Here is a 17,326-nt window from a genome sequence, read left to right on the forward strand (position 1 = left end):
AAGAGCAAATAGATTCTCAGAATCACATAATGGTGTCTGGAAGGAAAATGGTGCAACAGAGAAAAGTGCTCATTGAGAACAAAGTATATAGCAGTGCAGCAGCAGGTTAAAATCAAAATAGGGTTCGACTTCCTGTTTACTCCGTATCTATTCTGTTACCAAGAATGATAAGAAGAAGCTGTTCCTATTTTCCCAGCTTGCAATTACTATTATCTCTGCACTGCAAAAAAGGTGTGTCTAAAAACAAGATAAAAACATTAAATATGAGGGAAATGATCTTGCTGCATGGACAGATAATTTCACTTGACAATATTTCTTAAATTAAGATTGTTAAATCTAGAAATAAGCATCTTGTACATTGAAAATAAGAAATTAACTTTTAAAACAAGATACATTAAAGCTGCAAGCAGCGATGAACTGGCCCAAGCAGAGTGCACTGCAAATGATTTGTTTCTTACCAAGATAAAAAAAAAAACTTAAGATTTAGAAGTTTAAGATAATTTATCTTGTTTTAAGAGTTTCTTCTTTTTAAAATAATTTTGTGTCTTTTTAAATAATTTTGTTTCTTTTCAAAAGTTTTAAAAGTCTTTTTTGGTAAAAGACTTTTTTTGGTCATTTTGTTTCTTTTTTGGTCATTTTGTGTCTTTTTAAAGTAATTTAGTTTTTCTTCTGTCATTTTGTGTCTTTTTATGGTCATTTTGTGTCTTTTTTTTAAGTAATTTTATGTCTTTTTTTGGTCATTTTGTGTCTTTTTTATGGTAATTTTGTGTCTTTTTTTAGTAATTTTATGTCTTTTTTTGGTCATTTTGTGTCTTTTTTGGTCATTTTGTGTCTTTTTAAAGTAATTTAGTTTTTCTTCTGTCATTTTGTGTCTTTTTATGGTCATTTTGTGTCTTTTTTTAGTAATTTTATGTCTTTTTTTGGTCATTTTGTGTCTTTTTATGGTCATTTTGTGTCTTTTTTTTTGTAATTTTATGTCTTTTTTTGGTCATTTTGTGTCTTTTTTAAGTAATTAAGTGTTTTTTCAGTCATTTTGTGTCTTTTTTGGGTCATTTTGTGTCTTTTTTGGTCATTTTGTGTCTCTTAAGTCATTTAGGTTTTTTTCTGTCATTGTGTGTCTTTTTTTGGTCATTTTGATACTGCCTCCAGCGCCCCCTGGTAATTTGAGTTTGAGACCCCTGCTTTAGATGATGTATGAACAAACCTCTCTGAAAAAAATCCATCAGAATATAGATAGGAATGAAACTGGAAAGTTTGGTGTATGTACAGTAAGTGCTACTGAAGTGGAGATTTGAGAAACACAATCATTTTGAGAAAACAGCCTTTAAAGATATGTATTGGAAAATTTCATACATTTTGCAAGTCACTACAGTTGAATAGGGTAAAAAAATGTAACTAATAAATATCACAATGAAACGTCCCCAGGTGATTACTTACGTTAAGACAATTATGTTTTTCTATTACAAGTTTTCTGTAATTTTATGTTTAAAAACTGCAAATGAGACACACTAATGTTAACTTTTAGGGAATTTTGGAGAAATCTACAGACGCAAAGAGACAAAGTCTAGTAAAATTAACACCTACATGTGTATTTTGGATGTTTTCTTTCCTTTTGTTTGAAAGAAGACATGTTATGGAGGCAAAATAGGCCAAAATCTCAAAATTGTCCAGTGCATGAAAGATGGTCTTACACCTGTAGTGTTAACATGCAAAGATTTTTTTTTTTTCATAGATTTCTCAAGAACTACTGCACAAAATGAAATGCAAAAGATCCAATTGGTCACAAATTATCATTACTTTGATGCAGATCCTTTTAAAAACAAAGGTTTTCTATTGTTAGAAAAAGTTAGAGGAAGTTCTCTGTACAGTTATTTTCATTTCATTGTTATGTAACACAGACAGATGTTCAGGTGAAAAGTTTACGGTGAAAGTAATTTAAGCTCAAGGGTCCTCTTATGAGTTCTCAACACAGTCTTTATTCATGGAACAGAGCTGGCTGAGGTGTCACCTGAGATGTAGCTGAAGGCTCTGAATAATAATAGAAGTAAGGCGACCTTTGAGCTTAGATTACCTTCACCCTATATCGCTTCCAAAGATCAGGAACGAACATGTCAGCAAATATTCTTTACCCCCCCCCAAATATCCAAAATAACAATTTCCCAACCAATTCTGCAAATCAAACAACTTCGACTTTTATTCAATCCATGTAAGGACATCAGAGATGCATTTTGAAACAAACAAGAACATGGTATTAATCCAGTGCAGTTAAGATAACACTTATTTTTAACTGTCAGCTGGTTCGTAAATCTTTTACCTCCGTGTCAGATAAGGTCTGGAGTGACTCCTCACACCGTAGTGACTCTCATCACCAGCTCTCGTGTGCTATTGCTGGGTGGGCTGCGGGCCTCCGGCTGCCTGAGGTGGCTGAGGATGTGGAGGATGTTGTAGGGACAGTGTTGGTCTGGCACCGTGCTGCCGGTGTTGGGGTCCACATGTGTTCCAAGTCCTCCCGCGGGCGTCACTGCGGTCGTGGAGGTGGAGCCGTCGGCCGCGGAGGCTACCACCATCAGTGAGGAGGTGGAGGTGGACACTCCCACCCCAGTCTGATAGCCCGGGCTGAGCTGAGACACAGTCCTGGCCACAGTGGCGGCCTTCAGGTCCTCGCTGTCCAAAGACTTATCATAGTTCAGCACCTTCCACTGCTGGTTCACGGCCTGCCAGCGGTGGAAGATTCGAAACACCGAAGGTCCCTCGTGGACAATTAGTGCTGTGGAGATCAGAGCATCAATTAGACCAGTAGTTCTCAAACTTTTTGAGTCAAGACTCCCAATTTAACATGCATGTTGTCCCCCCCCCACACTCACACGCACAGTTCAGATCATACAAACTCAGTTGATATGATGAATTTTGGACAAATAATGAAGCAGACAACAACTAAAACATCTCTCTGTCTGTACATTTATATATTTTTTTATATTTTATTGTTACTTTTAATCTAAGTCCTTTGCTATAAGTTTAAAGGTCCATTCTGACCTCCTGACTTGCTACTTTGGGATTTGTCAGAAAAGACATAAAATTACCCAAAAAAGAATCAAATTGATCACAAAATGATATTTTAAAAAAAAGACACAAAATCACCAAAAAATTACATAAAATTAAGCAAAAAAGGACTCAAATTGAAATGGCAAAAAAGAGACACAAAATGACCTAAAAAATACACAAAATGACTAAAAAAAGACACAAAATGACCAAAAAAAGGAAACAAAATGACCAAAAAAGACACAAATTGACCACAAAATGATCAAAGAAAGACACGAAATGACCAAAAAAGACACAAAATGACCAAAAAAAAGACACATAATGACCAGAAAAGACAAAAAAAGGACACAAAATGACCAAAAAGAGGACACAAAATGACCAAAAAATGACACAAAATGACCAAAAAAAGACATTAAATGACCAAAAAGACTAAAACACATTAACACATGAACACTTTAACACAGTGGAGACAGAGCTGACTCCCATAATGATTTGGCGACCCCCAGAAATCATCTCGCGACCCCAATTGGGGTCGGGACCCCAAGGTTGAGAATAGCTGAATTAGACAATGTCACTGTGTGGCAGCAGTCTTTAATGACACCATGGAATGATATATCTCTCTGCAGTGGTACATTCACTGTGTTAAAGCCTGCAGGAAGTATTAGCTGTGGGAGTAGCAGAACAAAACAACTCATCTTAAAGTATCGCACCATGAGATATGATCTTTATTTCTTAGAAAAATTGTAGACATGGCACAACTTATGACACAGCAGTACTCACCACTTTTGGATTTAGGTTAGCAAAAATGATGCATCTGTTCTCTGGGGTTGTTCGATAACATCTTATCACGGTTTAAAATTGCTTATTGATTCATGTTCATTGAACTCAGTATCTGGAAAATTGAAATCAATCTGTAACAAGAGATGCTTGGACCCCAAGACTTTACTGCATTTCTTTTTTCATTTTAGAGTTTACACAGAGGGAAATACTATATGAATGGGATGGTTTCTTTACCTAAGCAGCAACCTGAAAGGTAAAGCCAATGCAGAAGTACCTTAAACCTGCATTATTTGTAACGGCCAGCAGGGGGTGACTGACTGAAGTCTGAATGTATAGAAGTCTATGAAAAAATGACCCTACTTCTCACTTAATGTATGACTTCAGTAACCATTTTGCTCATGTGTTTTTGTTCTTAATCCCTAGTTTTAAATCTTCTTCAATACAGCATGATGTTCTTTTTGTAAATTAAGGTCCCATTTAGAGTAAAATGGATGGAATAGCAGAGCATGCTTCAGGATGTAGCTACCTTTTGATTGACAAGTCATATCAGGATAGAATCATACAACTGTGTATTCATGGCACTGGACATTGAAATAGCCATGAAGTTGTTTTTGAGTGTTTTCTCAGTTTATGTAACATTTTAGTCACCGAAATTGATTTGTCCAGCATTTAGTTGCACTTAAAAACCTTTAGTGCAGCTACATTTCAGTAACTACGTTTTGTTCTAAGTCTGTTTTGTTGCTAGCTAAAATTAGCATCCCAATTAATATAACAGTTAATGTGAATTATGGATGCACCTTGCTAACCAAGCTTGGTAGCTAGTGCTAGCATTAGCTGATAACTTTGCGTCTGCTATGCTAACCATTAGCATATTTGCCCTGCCAGACTGGTAACCTGTTTAACCTTCTTGTTTAATGGTCACTTCTGACAGCTAAAAAAACACACTGAAAAAAAATTGGAGTGAGATTTACTTAAAAAAAGCTAGCCAAGGTTTTCCATACAGAAAGTGTTTGTAATCTTTACTCAGGCTGTTTCTTAGTAATATTTTTTTAATAGAATCACTTAAAAAAAAAGAAGAAAATACACGAGTAAATTGCAGATTCACTGATGTCCCTCAATTACATTTTACTTGGAAATGTCAACTAATTAAGCCAATGAACTGGTTTAGTGAATATTACTTGGAATGAATGATTCAATTTACATACAAAACTGAGGACACATAATAACAAACAATCACTAAGTAATGCACTACATGATAAACTGCTATTTTAAAGTAAAAGCATTAAATTCATATTTCTTTGTAGAATTTATATACATAGATGATTGAAATAATAATTACAGGGTCAAAAATTTTTTTTTTCAATGCCAAATTCAAGCCTTAAAAATAGTCCAGAATACATTTGGGGATGTTACGATGGCTACGTCCATTTCTTTTATACAGTCTACGGCTCAACCTGAGCTATCCATCATACCAGTACAGCCAGTATACAAAAACGATATCCTCATACAACTAACAGCTTTTAATTGGCGACATCTTTTATATCCGTAATGGTACAGTAGAGCTGATGTGTGTTAGATTCTGTCTCTGCTGCAGCAGTCTGCTAAAAATGGACACTTAATAATTCCCAACCCCTTCAGTATTTACAGAGACTATTGATACAATCCTGTCTCTTCTCTACAGCTCTGTCTCTCTCCCACTCCAACTTCGTGGATAAGTGAAAGTCAGGTCTTTGTGTCTGCCAGGTGACAAGTTAATCTCTGTAAAGTGCAGAGTTAATGACTGCACAGTCAATCCTCGCCACCAAACCGGAGACAATCAATCTCCTCTTCCTCTTATCCTGCTGTCTGGTGCAGTGGCAGTTAGAGTTTTCTTAATGTGAGATGCCATCACACAGTCATCCAAAACACACGGGGCCCCCAGGCTCCAGAGGAAGACAGCAGGCTTCAAGGGGATACTATAAGTTTGAATTTGGACACCCACACAAATCCAGAACAGGGTTAAAAATCTTTCCATGCAACTTTTTTTCACCTGTTGTGTTATATCAGTGCACGTCAGTTTATTATAGAGTGAAATACATCGTATAATGTGCCATGAAAACCATGTTAGTTGTAGCAAAAACAGGTTAGTTTATGTTTAATTAATCAAGTAAGCTTTGACTTGAACATTTCATCATCTTTGATACAGAAAAAGCAATAAAGTGAATAGATTCTACTCACTTATATTGATATGTAGTAGTATGTGGTATAGGTTTGTTGTACTGATAGTCAATAGGGCTGCACAGTTAATCAGAATTTTTTAAAACTGCAATACTGACTAGTACTTATACTGACCGGGCACAGTAATGTGCTGCCCACTGCTCCTTGCATGGTGTGTTCACTTGTGTGTAAAAAAGGATGGGTTAAATGCAAAGGTTGAATTTCCCCATTGTGGGATTAACAAAGTAATCTTCTTTTTTTTCTTCTTCTTCTTCTTCTTCTTCTCATGCAAAATCCAAATTGCAGGATATTTGTTAGAGAAAATTAGTTAAATATGTGTCAAAAGACTATTTTGAATTAAGTATCATGGTGCTGCAGAGATGTACGGCCCTACAACGATTATTCTACAAAAGAAGAAAGAAGAAAATCTTTGTTTGGTACAGCTCCTCGCAAAAATCCAACCAGGATCATTTTTATTTTATTGTTCAAAGAAAATGAGCATAATGATGCAAAATGATCATTCCATCCAAACTTGTGAGTCATATTGTAAGTGCAATGTGAGTCAGAATAATAGCAATTTGATATTTTTATCCAAATCATGCAGCCCTAATAGTGTAAACCGTTCATGCCATTGCCAGAAGGTATAATTATTGACTCTTATGCTCATTATGTCTGCTTTCTTGTTGAATGCATAATGTACCAGACAGAACACACTCATCATTCTCAGTCTAAAAATGCACACAATTATTCCAAGAGGAATTATGAGGATCAAATTATATTAAACAAGGAATATGCCAATGTGAAATTTTAGAAACTCACCGATGCAGACGATATCCATAAAGCCGTACATGCCGTAGCAGATCTGGAAAAGCAGATCTTGTCGCTGCCAGCGGGCTGACGGGCTGAAAGACGACCACACCAGCCAGGAGATACTGGCCATCAGGAACAGGGAGCCCAAGATGGCTGCTGCTATCTGCACTTTCTCTATCACTGTCAAGGAGATGGCCTGCCACTGCAGGAAGACACACACAGCACAGCTTAGTATTTCATTCTCATTTCTCTCTTAACGCTATTGAGCACCTGGAAAACACTGGGGGGAAAACAGGAATAGGTGCATTAAGAGTAAGTACCAAAAAGACAAAGGTAGAATCAATGTGTACAATCACTGATTAAAAAGCATTAATTAAAACATTCACATTATAAGTTAATCAGGCTGACAATCAAAAAACTATTTCTGCAAAAGGGAATGTTGCCATGAGGAGGAAGAACGCATATGTATGTTCATACAGTCAGGGAAAAAAAATATTAGACTCTTGTTTTCTTTCATTTCTTGTTCATTTTAATGCCTGGTACAACTAGTGGTACATTTGTTTGGACAAATGTAATCATAACAACACAAATAGCTCATAAGAGTTTAATTTAAGAGCTGAGATTTGGCCAGTTTCCATGGTTTTCTTGATAATAACCAAAATGATATTTAAAAAAAAACATGGAAAATGTCCAGATATCGGCTCTTAAATTAAACTCTTATTTTTGTTGTTATTATTATATTGGTCCAAACAAATGTACCACTAGTTGTACCAGGCATTAAAATGAACAAGAAATGAAAGAAAACAAGAGTCTAATATTTTTTTCCATGACTGTATGAACATACATGTGCATTCTTCCTCCCCATGGCAACATTCCCTTTTGCAGGAATAGTTTTTTGATTGTCAGCCTGATTAACTTATAATGTGAATGTTTTAATTAATGCTTTTTAATCAGTGATTGTACGCATTGATTCTACCTTTGTCTTTTTGGTACTTACTCTTAATGCACCTGTTCCTGTGCCTTTAGTTGTACCAGGCATTAGAATGAACAAGAAATGGAGGAAGGGTGGTCTTATAATTTTTCCATGACTGTTTATATGACATGTTTTACATGTCATATAAACAACTTTTATCTGTTATTATTTGCAAATTATGATTTGTGCACACACAAAAAACTTGCTACAACAAAAAAAATAAAATAAAATGAAAAAGCTGACTTTCACACATCAATGCGGCCTGGAAAACCTCTAAAAAAATCTATTTCTTTTTCACAAATTCCCAAATCATTTCACCAAAGTTAAAAACTTAGAGAAAAGCTGCTTCTGCAGTCTTTCAGTTCTACACATCAGAAGAAAAAATGCCTTGTTTAATTCAAAAACTTTAATTTTTAGTTGAATTCCTCGGTTGATGATCAAAGCCTAACTAGAGCTGCAGTCAAGACAGTGTGATTCTTGAAAATGGTGTTTTGTCCCAAATATGCATCCAAAAATGCATCCAAATGAGTCCCAGAAGGGCCCGGGGCGATCTACCCCTTTATTTCCATAAAGCCAAACAATATTATTCTTATAACACAACAGACATTTTCATACTCAGTGTTTTGAGTTTTTAACCAGACTCCAATTTCCAAGAAACATACAATAACTTGGCCATGATCGGCAACTTGTAAATATTTCCACACAGTGATAAAATGCTGGCAGCTCTTGTGCTTTTTAAACGTCCACAGTGGTGCCCTCCACACCTACAGCTCACCTGTAGTGGGTTCTTGGTGCTGATGGCAATGACCTGATATTTGTAGTAGCAGAGCTCACAGGCCCAGGAGCCTCTCTCGCTGATCCATTTGATGAGGCAGGGATGGTGGGTGCAGCGCACTGACCCGCTGCACCGACATGGGCTCAGGAGCTCCCCCTGTGGGAGAGAGCCAATCAATACCAGCAACCAGGGCAAGAGATTTCCATAATTCAGTTCATTGCGATGCATGCATGTGTTCCATGTTTCTACTTTCAGTGGATATCTTGAGCGGACAATCTGTGCTGCTGCTGCTGCTGAAACATGAACTATGTGTGCAGCTCTGGGATTTAAACGAAGGGGGAAAAAAAAGTCCTGCACTGATGGTATGATTTTACTGTAGAAGCACACAGAATGTAATGAAAGGCTGCAGACAACAAAAAGAAAATGGAACATTTCTGCTTCATTATTCTGGACTTGACCTTCAGAATGGCCTAAGTAATGATTTTGTCATTCAGAAGAATACTTCCATAAAGCAATCAATGAGCAGCTGATAAATCCTTTGTTTTCTTATTGTATTTACTCCCTGCAGATAACCCTTTTCAGTACATGCACAGTACACTATACATACATTTATGTTGTTTTTTCAGTTCTTTGGCTTATTGGCTTATGGATTTTCAAGAAGCTCTGCATGCACGCACGCATGCACACGCACGCACACACACACACACACACACACACACACACACACACACACACACACACACACACACATAAACACACTCACAGAGAGTACACAGCACTGCACAGTTATATTATAGCAGAACACCAGTTCAGGTGTGAAATGAAAGCTTTGCCTCGCACCAAGTTGACAGGCAAAATGCTTGATTACTAGTACAGTTGAAAGTGGAGGATTAGCCTCTGACACTTTTATCAAAGGGCAAACCCTGACAAAGCTGCAAAATACTGCTCCAAATGTACACTGTCACTGCAGCTTGTAAAGTGAATGTACGTAGCTGTCACATATACATTAATATTCTTTTGTAGTTATAAATATGGTAACTTCAGACCAAACACAAATAAAAAAAAGAAAACAAATTTTCTCTTTTAATCTTCCTTCCTACACTTTTTTGCTCTCACTGCCTTCCTCCTCTGCCTGCACCTGATCTTTATTAAAAGGAAAATTTTAAATCTTGTATCTGGGTGTCTTGCTCTTATCAACTATTCATGAGTGCATTTTAAGCAACATCCAATTGGTACAGTTAGTATGAAAGATATGGTAACTTGTCATAGTGAAATGACATTTCTGAGCTGAGTCAGTAAGTCAGTCAGCCAGGCTGGATGTTAGTATAATTGAGGGCGTTTCAAGTGTCCTCCGTCAGCCTGGTGTCAGGTACATCTGACTGATTTCACCAAAGGAAGATTAACTATGCTTGTATAAAGGAGTTAACCTCTGGGCTGCAGTAGCCTTGATCTTTAAAAGGTTGGATGAAAAAAAGACAGACCTTCACTTCAGCGCCTCAAAAGTTGTTGGAGTGAAGATCTATTTTTGAAAAGCATTTGAGCAGGGCAGTGCCGTCAATTTACTCCTGAAGAGGTGCTCAGTGTCGGCTTGTGAACTCTTGAACCATGTAAATATTTAGAGAAGCGTTACTGAAAAGGAGCATATCGGAGCTGTCGGGTGTAAGAGCCGAGCCTCATCTTTAACCTGACCGATGTGTTTTCAGCTTATCCAGTTTGGTTAAACAGGTGTTCATAAAAAAATCAAAGTATTAGACTCTGAAACCCATCAGCTAAAGTGATAATACGAAACTCATTAGATTTGGCATCATAAGGTTTTTCACTTAACAGCAATATGTGCAGAGCCAAACCAGCCGTATTCAACCTGGGGAACAAATGAGAATTTAAAATCTCTCACCACGGGCCCCAAGCTCATTAAAATACATTCCTAGTTTTGTCATATTGGATATAGATTATGAGCCAGAAGATGTAGGCCTGCAACCCTCTTTTGGTCCTGACCTGCTGTTAAAGGAACTTGGATCTATTTAATTCAAAGCAGGACCTTCTTGTATAGAAGTTCTAATCTTAATGGGACTGAACAAAAAGGCTGTAGTGAATGAAAAAATAAATTAGCCGACCCCCCTCTGCTGCAAGAAAGCTCCCCGCCTCCCTAAGCTGGGGCATTCAGTTTCTAAGCCAAGGTATTGTTAATTCAATATTAAATATCCCGTCCCCGTCCACCATGAGCGTGGCATTGAGATTGTGGGAAGAAATGCAAAACATAGTGAGTTTCCAAATGATTTCTCCACAGCATGGTTGTGCTGACATCTCAGACAGACGGAGCAACGCCCTGGTTGAAGAGAAGGGAGGGAGAATCAGGGAGTTAGAGGAGAAAAGGCCCATCTACAGATGGTCAGGGTGGGAGTGTATTGGCAGGAGCACCAGAACACTTCTGCCGTGTCCAGTGGGACTCAGACCGCTCACTGTGACTGGCCTGATTGCAGCCAAGAGCTGAAACCTAGATCACTCCAGTACAACTGAGGCTGGAGAGAGAGCAAGAGAGACTGATAACAAATGTGGCATTACAGCCCACGCATACAGAAAGTGATAACTAAATGTCCTTTTGTTGATCAAACAGCAATGATCATTCAAAAAAAACCAACACACACAATAGAACAATGCATTAAAAAAGATGATAAGTCTGATGGCTTTGGCCGTGTTATTCAATTTCTCTGAACTGCATCACCCTAAAAACACCTCAGTGCACCTCATTTTCTCCTTATAAAATTGGATCCACTCTGAATGTATATAACGACATGAAACTAAATTAGAGATGGCTATTCGCATTTCTTAAGGGTGTAGAATCAATGCAAGTGAACTCCATTAACTCTACGTGAAGGGAAATTGTTGTATAGGAAACTATCTCCCACAGAAACTGAATGAAAGTGATTTTTACAATAGCCAATGACATTCAGGCCACACACATTTCTTTAATAAGTGCCTGCAGCACTGCAGTCATCTGAAAAACAGCTTCATGTGTGTTTTTGAAGCTGATTTAACAAGTTAGATCACTGAAAAAATGAAATTGAAGGCCATATAATTTTGCATTTATTTACCTGTAATGACTGCTCATAAAACATATGCTGGGGGACGTTCCACTCATTGCTTATTTTATGAGAACCATTAAGCCCACAGTGACAGCTAATGGCCCTTTAAAACTAATTGAATAAAAGACCAACCATGGTTTATAATTTAGGTTTATGAATTCACAGCTCCTGTTTATAGACTTCTGCAAGGCCAGAAAATGTCAGGTGCTTGCTTGTTTATAACCCATTCCCAATAAATGGCAGAGGAGCCGTCCTATGTACATGTGATGGAGTAGGGAGAGCGTAATGCCTGGGCTCTGTGGGACCATATAGAAAGAATGATGCTAACTTGACCCCTCGAGGCTTCTCATTGTGTCCCAGACAAACACACTGCGCGAGTGCATTATCTGTGTTATGATTTAGGAGGGAAAGCTGACATTTTTTTCTAAGCAGCAGGGACTCACATATTCTCAACATGCAGCTCAACTGAGGACAGGACAGTAGTGGCATCGGCCCCAAAGGGCATTTCGATGTAATAGTGCATGACAGTTCAGGAAAGGATCCCTCACACGCGAATATATTTCATTACCTTTTCTTTGAATATTACTTTTTAAATATCCTTTTTACAAGGTTGTGCTCCACACGACTATTTCCTGAAAATGATCTTAAGATATTGCAGAGAAATTGCTTATTTTTTCAGGGACAAGGTCAAGATCAAGTCTGAAAGCACAAGCTTGAATAAAGCAATTGTTCCATTTAAGCAAGACAGAGGCCCCTGCATACCTTTAGTTAAATAGAACCAAGAATGGATTAAAATATGTCTATGGCTAGTCTCATTTATATATATAAAAGCATAATATAATAAGGTGAGCTATTGAGGTAAAAAATGGATGGATGTGTGACATTGGCCCAGCTGTTCTTTAAACTGTGCATTGTGTGAGTGTGTCTGGGAATGTTTTTAGCAGAAGTAGTCTGACTTAAAGCATTAGTCAAGTTTTTAACAATGTACAAAGCTTTTATCTCCATATAAAAACTGAAAGTATTGTGGACTCTGCAAATATACCTTGGCCCTGAAGATCTAAAGTCAGTGTTTGGTGCTATCAAGTGGGTGTTTTCCAAAGTTATAGTCTTTTGATTTCAATGCTAAAAAGATCTCTGCTTGACTTGGGCTAAAGACTTCTGAATAGGGCATCACAATTCTCCAAATCCGTGATTCAATTAGACATTATAAGGTCATGAATCAATTTAATTTCCAATTTCACCTTTTTATTCATCACTGAGGGCTATTCCATTATTATACTATTAATAGATGGCAGTCGTGATCTGTAAAGATCAACAAGTCATTGCTTTTATGCCCTTGCAACTGTCAAACATTTTCAAATACTTCCCTAAAAAGATGGTGCAAAGTGTGATATGGCTAAATGGCAAAATCGTGACACCTCTCTTGCTGAAGACATAGCTTTATGGCAAGTATGGAGAAGAGAAACGACACCATCATGCATGTATTGCATAAAGTATTCTATTAGGACAGATTTGGACAGAAAGATGTGAATCCATCCTAAAAACATCAGGACTTTGGCTGTGAATCACAAAGGGCACTTCAAAGAAAATGGCACCAAAAACACTGACAGAAATTCGATTACACAGACTTATTACATCGTTTGGTGTCGTATTAAATCAGAGTACAATCATTTTTCAATGGTTGCCTCTGTCACACACTCAAGGCCCTTTTCTAGTTGGATACTTGAGGAAAGCAATGTCTCTCGCTCCCTTCTTTACTCTGTCTTGAGTATCTCAGCCTTGGGGATGGAAGTGTTTTGGAGGTGGATTGTCAGATCAGATAGTGGCTGCCTCGGTCTATGTGACATCCTGGAGGCTAAGGGAGAACAGAGGATAACTAATGTTCCCACTGCCTGTATCACACAGTGACACACAGTCAGTCCACTCATCTCTCTTTTCAAACTGAGCCTCACTCCTCCTTGTACCCATTTACACCTCAGCAGATCCATATCTGGACTTCATCCAAACCAGCAGCAGAGATGACAGGAAAGGGAAGGCCGGTGATAGATAAGAACTTGCATAATGATAAGACGGCATAAAATCAAATGCTATTGACTAGCTGCAATGTCTCAAGGAAGCATCGATGAGATGAGTTGGAAGAGGCCATGGGAAACACTGCAAATTTTCGAAAGGCGGTACTTTGTATGCACTGCAGAGTGTGCTGACTATCTGGAGTTTTGGAAGAAGAAAAAAAAAACAAGGCCTTGTCTTCCAATCTCACAACTGGACCTCTTGTCAGTAATAATTACAAAGTCTGTGCTCAGAGGTGGAATGATGCACAGAATTGCTGTTGGAGTAATTAGTTGTTGAAACAAAGAGAGATTATAGACCATACACAGTGCATTGACCATGAAATGATACAGTAAATCTTCTGCCTGGGTAAAGGAAAAGCCACCATGAGTACAGGCTGCTATATAAAAAAGATAAAAAGTTATGTTCTACACCAGTTATCTTGCTTCACACTTTTTGTAACCTCCCTTCCTCCATTACCAATCGGCGAGGTGTGACATATTCGTCAATGTGGTCTCAAAGGCTCTGTCAAACAGTGTAACTAATGTGTCTGCAAATTGCTAAGTGCTTGCTGCTCTGATATAATTTAATATTATTTATTATGACACACCTTAGCCATCTTCTTTCAGATTTTCCCTCTCCTGATTGATGCAGTTTGACATTATCATCAATATAGCCCCAAAGACGGAGGCATGCAGTGTGAAGGCTCTTCCCTCCTGTTCTCTGCACATTATTATTCTTTTTTTTTTCTCCCCGTTTTCAGGTGGTGCGTGTGAGCAGCAGAGTGAGAGGTATTATTTGATTTTTTCATGCATGTAATGCTTCGATATGAATTCACACTGTTTGTCTATAATGAGTTGTTACTGCATCTCTGTGTATCCTCCACACTTGTCAACCATGGACGAGGTCTTTCATTATCCTCCCGCTGCTAGCTATAGCTGTCTTTTCAAGCCACGCAAAGGGATGAGTGCAGGATGCAGTGGCATCCCTGCTCAGAGGGCTCTCCAGCTGTGTTGATGCCCTATTAAGACACTGGGAGTGGGTTTTATCACTGGAAAAGAAGTGCATCCTCATGTTATAGAAAGCCTGTATGTAACAGAGGCTCTACCAAGAATCTGGATTTCTGGATCTAAATGTCAATGTTCCCATCTTCTGCTCTGGTCTACAGTCAACATATGCTCCTTAGAGAGGGAGTAGTTGGGAGATTTCATTCCAGCTAAATATTACACCAACACATTTGAATAAGATTTCAGAGAGAAGGTGTGTGGGAGTAATTAATTCATGGATCAGATGGACACTTCCTACCTGACATTAATATCTTATTTTAGCATTTATGGGAAGAAATAAAAATCATTGACTTACGTGTTCTGGTCCCTGGAAGCAGATCCTGCACAAGGGAGTCCTGAAGCCACTTTCCGTGTAGCTGGTCAGGGAGAACCTCTCCTCCAGTTTGCCCTTTGAGCAGTCATCAGAGGAGCTGCTGCAGCCGCGCAGGGCCGTCGACAGCTCTGCAGCATCAACCCAACCCGGGCGTTCTCCGCCCGGTGGCCCGGTGGCTCCTGCTGCAGGTGGGGTACTCCGGTCCCCGGCGTGCTGGTGGCTCCGCGTTAACGTGTTGTTGTTGTCGGGGACGGTGACGCCTGTTTCATGGCTTTCCGGAGCCTGGACGCTCATGGGGGTCAGCGGAGGCAGCGGTGTCGGCGGTACCGGTGGCCCGAGAAGGAGCACCCTCAGGTCACCGAGCAGGACGCAACAGCGGCTCTTCAGCATGCCCTGGCTGCGCAGCATCAGGCTGTAACCGGCCACAAACTCACAGCATCATGCAAAGGTGCTGGAAGAAAACAGCATGTGATGTATGTGTCCCCGTCATGTGCAAACACTTCTTCCTATGCCGTGGGATGGGATAGAGGGGTGCGTTTTTCCAACGTTTGTTGGGGTTCCAAGCAGCCTTTTAGTTTTCTGTGGTGATATATTCTAATTGAAAGTCCTTTATTGTCTTCCCACGAGAATGTAAATCCAAAAGGCAAATAAATCCCATTGATGCAAACAAGTGTCTGAAGCCATTAAGTTCAATAAATGAAAGAGCTAAAAGAGGAAAGTCAAATGTTAGATTGATAGGAATATGCATTCAAGTAATAAGGCTATGGCCCGTTCACTCAGTGTCCACTGTCATTTCATGGCCTTAATGGTCTGCCTGCTCTGTAAAACATAAACTATCTAGACAGGCTTCTCCCTCCAGATTCACGACGAGTGCACAAACCAAGAATCAGATCTGCCTGCCTTGGTACAATGGACTGATACAGACTAACACAATGTCAGCGCTCATTCTTTAAATTCAAATATTCCAACAACACCGAAAGACACATTTTAAATCAGCACAGCTCTGATTACTGTCGACGTATTAGGCTTTCAAAGCAAATCAAGTCAATCGATGGCGTGCCATGAAGCGAAATCTGTCTTACCTGGCGAGCTACCCCGATTTCTATACGACTCACAGTTTCGGGATTTTTTTCATAGATCTCCTGCCAGACTGCAGGTCGCTGACAAGAGTGCGTGAAGCTTACATCCCCAATTATCGAATTTCCATGTCCGAGGAACAAGCCGACGGGTGTAAATCCCTCCCGTTAAAATCCAACACGATTGTCGGACTGTCCTGCTCTGGGTGAAAGCATCCGTATCCCCGGATTCTCCTGTGATCATTGGCTGCTGAATTGGTGCTGCAGCTTCAGCACCATGATTCCTGGGACAGCTCCCAGACGCCACACGTCACCACCGCACAGTGATGCAAGCAGCCAACTCACTACTACAACTGAGAAAAATGCACAGGAAAATGATTAATTACTACTTTTAGCCAAAGCATCCATCAGTATAGAAGGAGACATTAAGTGAAAGGTCACATTTATTTTTTCCTCTCTCCAAAGGGAAGAGATGTTTACTACCTTTCATCGTGCAGACAGAGAGCAGAAAATTAAGTTACCCGTTAATTATCAATAATTAAACAATTCAATTACCAGGCAACACATGGCAAACACAAATTATTCATAACAGCTCAGCTGAATAGTGTCATTTTGCTCAACACAAATATCAATTAGGTTGAAAGTGGCTTAGACTTAGACGTCGAAAAGAGTGAAAGGAGAAATTGCAGGCTAGACTCAAATTAGGCAGACACCAAAATCATTACATTCACACACAGTTTTGTCAATTATAAAAGTCAAGAAACTAAAACACTGATCAAAAACTAGTGATGGAAGGAGTTCTGGCAGTTATGTAAAAGATCCAGGGCTGCAACTGATGATTATTTTCAACTGATCAGTTTTTCTTATCTCTTCATCTAACAAATTTAATCATTTGATCTCTAAATGGTAGAAAGTAATCAATGATGCCCATCACTTTTCCCAAAGCCCAAGTTGGCTTATTCACTTGTTTTGTCCTACCAACAGTCCAAAAACCAAAGATATTCAGTTTACTATCATACATAAAATATTTAGCCAGAACCAACTCATTTTTGGAGGTTTTGCAATAAAAATGAACAATTAATTAAGGATCCAATTTTCCCCCCACAAATTTCCTGTTGTTGGTGGATTAATCATCCCACCCTTAAAAAGCAGCAACATCATAATT

General features: G+C 38.8%; 1 protein-coding gene across 1 annotated transcript; it reads right to left on the reverse strand.

Annotated features, from left to right (window-relative positions):
* Positions 1–1,850: 1,850 nt before the first annotated feature.
* Positions 1,851–16,449, reverse strand: marchf4b (membrane associated ring-CH-type finger 4b). Its single transcript, XM_059343477.1, has 5 exons — positions 16,168–16,449; positions 15,068–15,790; positions 8,574–8,729; positions 6,835–7,027; positions 1,851–2,767 (listed from the first exon to the last, which is right to left on the reverse strand). Exons 2-5 carry the CDS (start codon positions 15,491–15,493, stop codon positions 2,346–2,348), a joined length of 1,197 nt encoding a protein of 398 aa, XP_059199460.1. The 5' UTR covers positions 15,494–15,790; positions 16,168–16,449; the 3' UTR covers positions 1,851–2,345.
* Positions 16,450–17,326: the final 877 nt, after the last annotated feature.

The sequence above is a fragment of the Centropristis striata genome, chromosome 10, assembly GCF_030273125.1.
Source record: "Centropristis striata isolate RG_2023a ecotype Rhode Island chromosome 10, C.striata_1.0, whole genome shotgun sequence".
Classification (NCBI taxonomy): Eukaryota; Metazoa; Chordata; class Actinopteri; order Perciformes; family Serranidae; genus Centropristis; species Centropristis striata.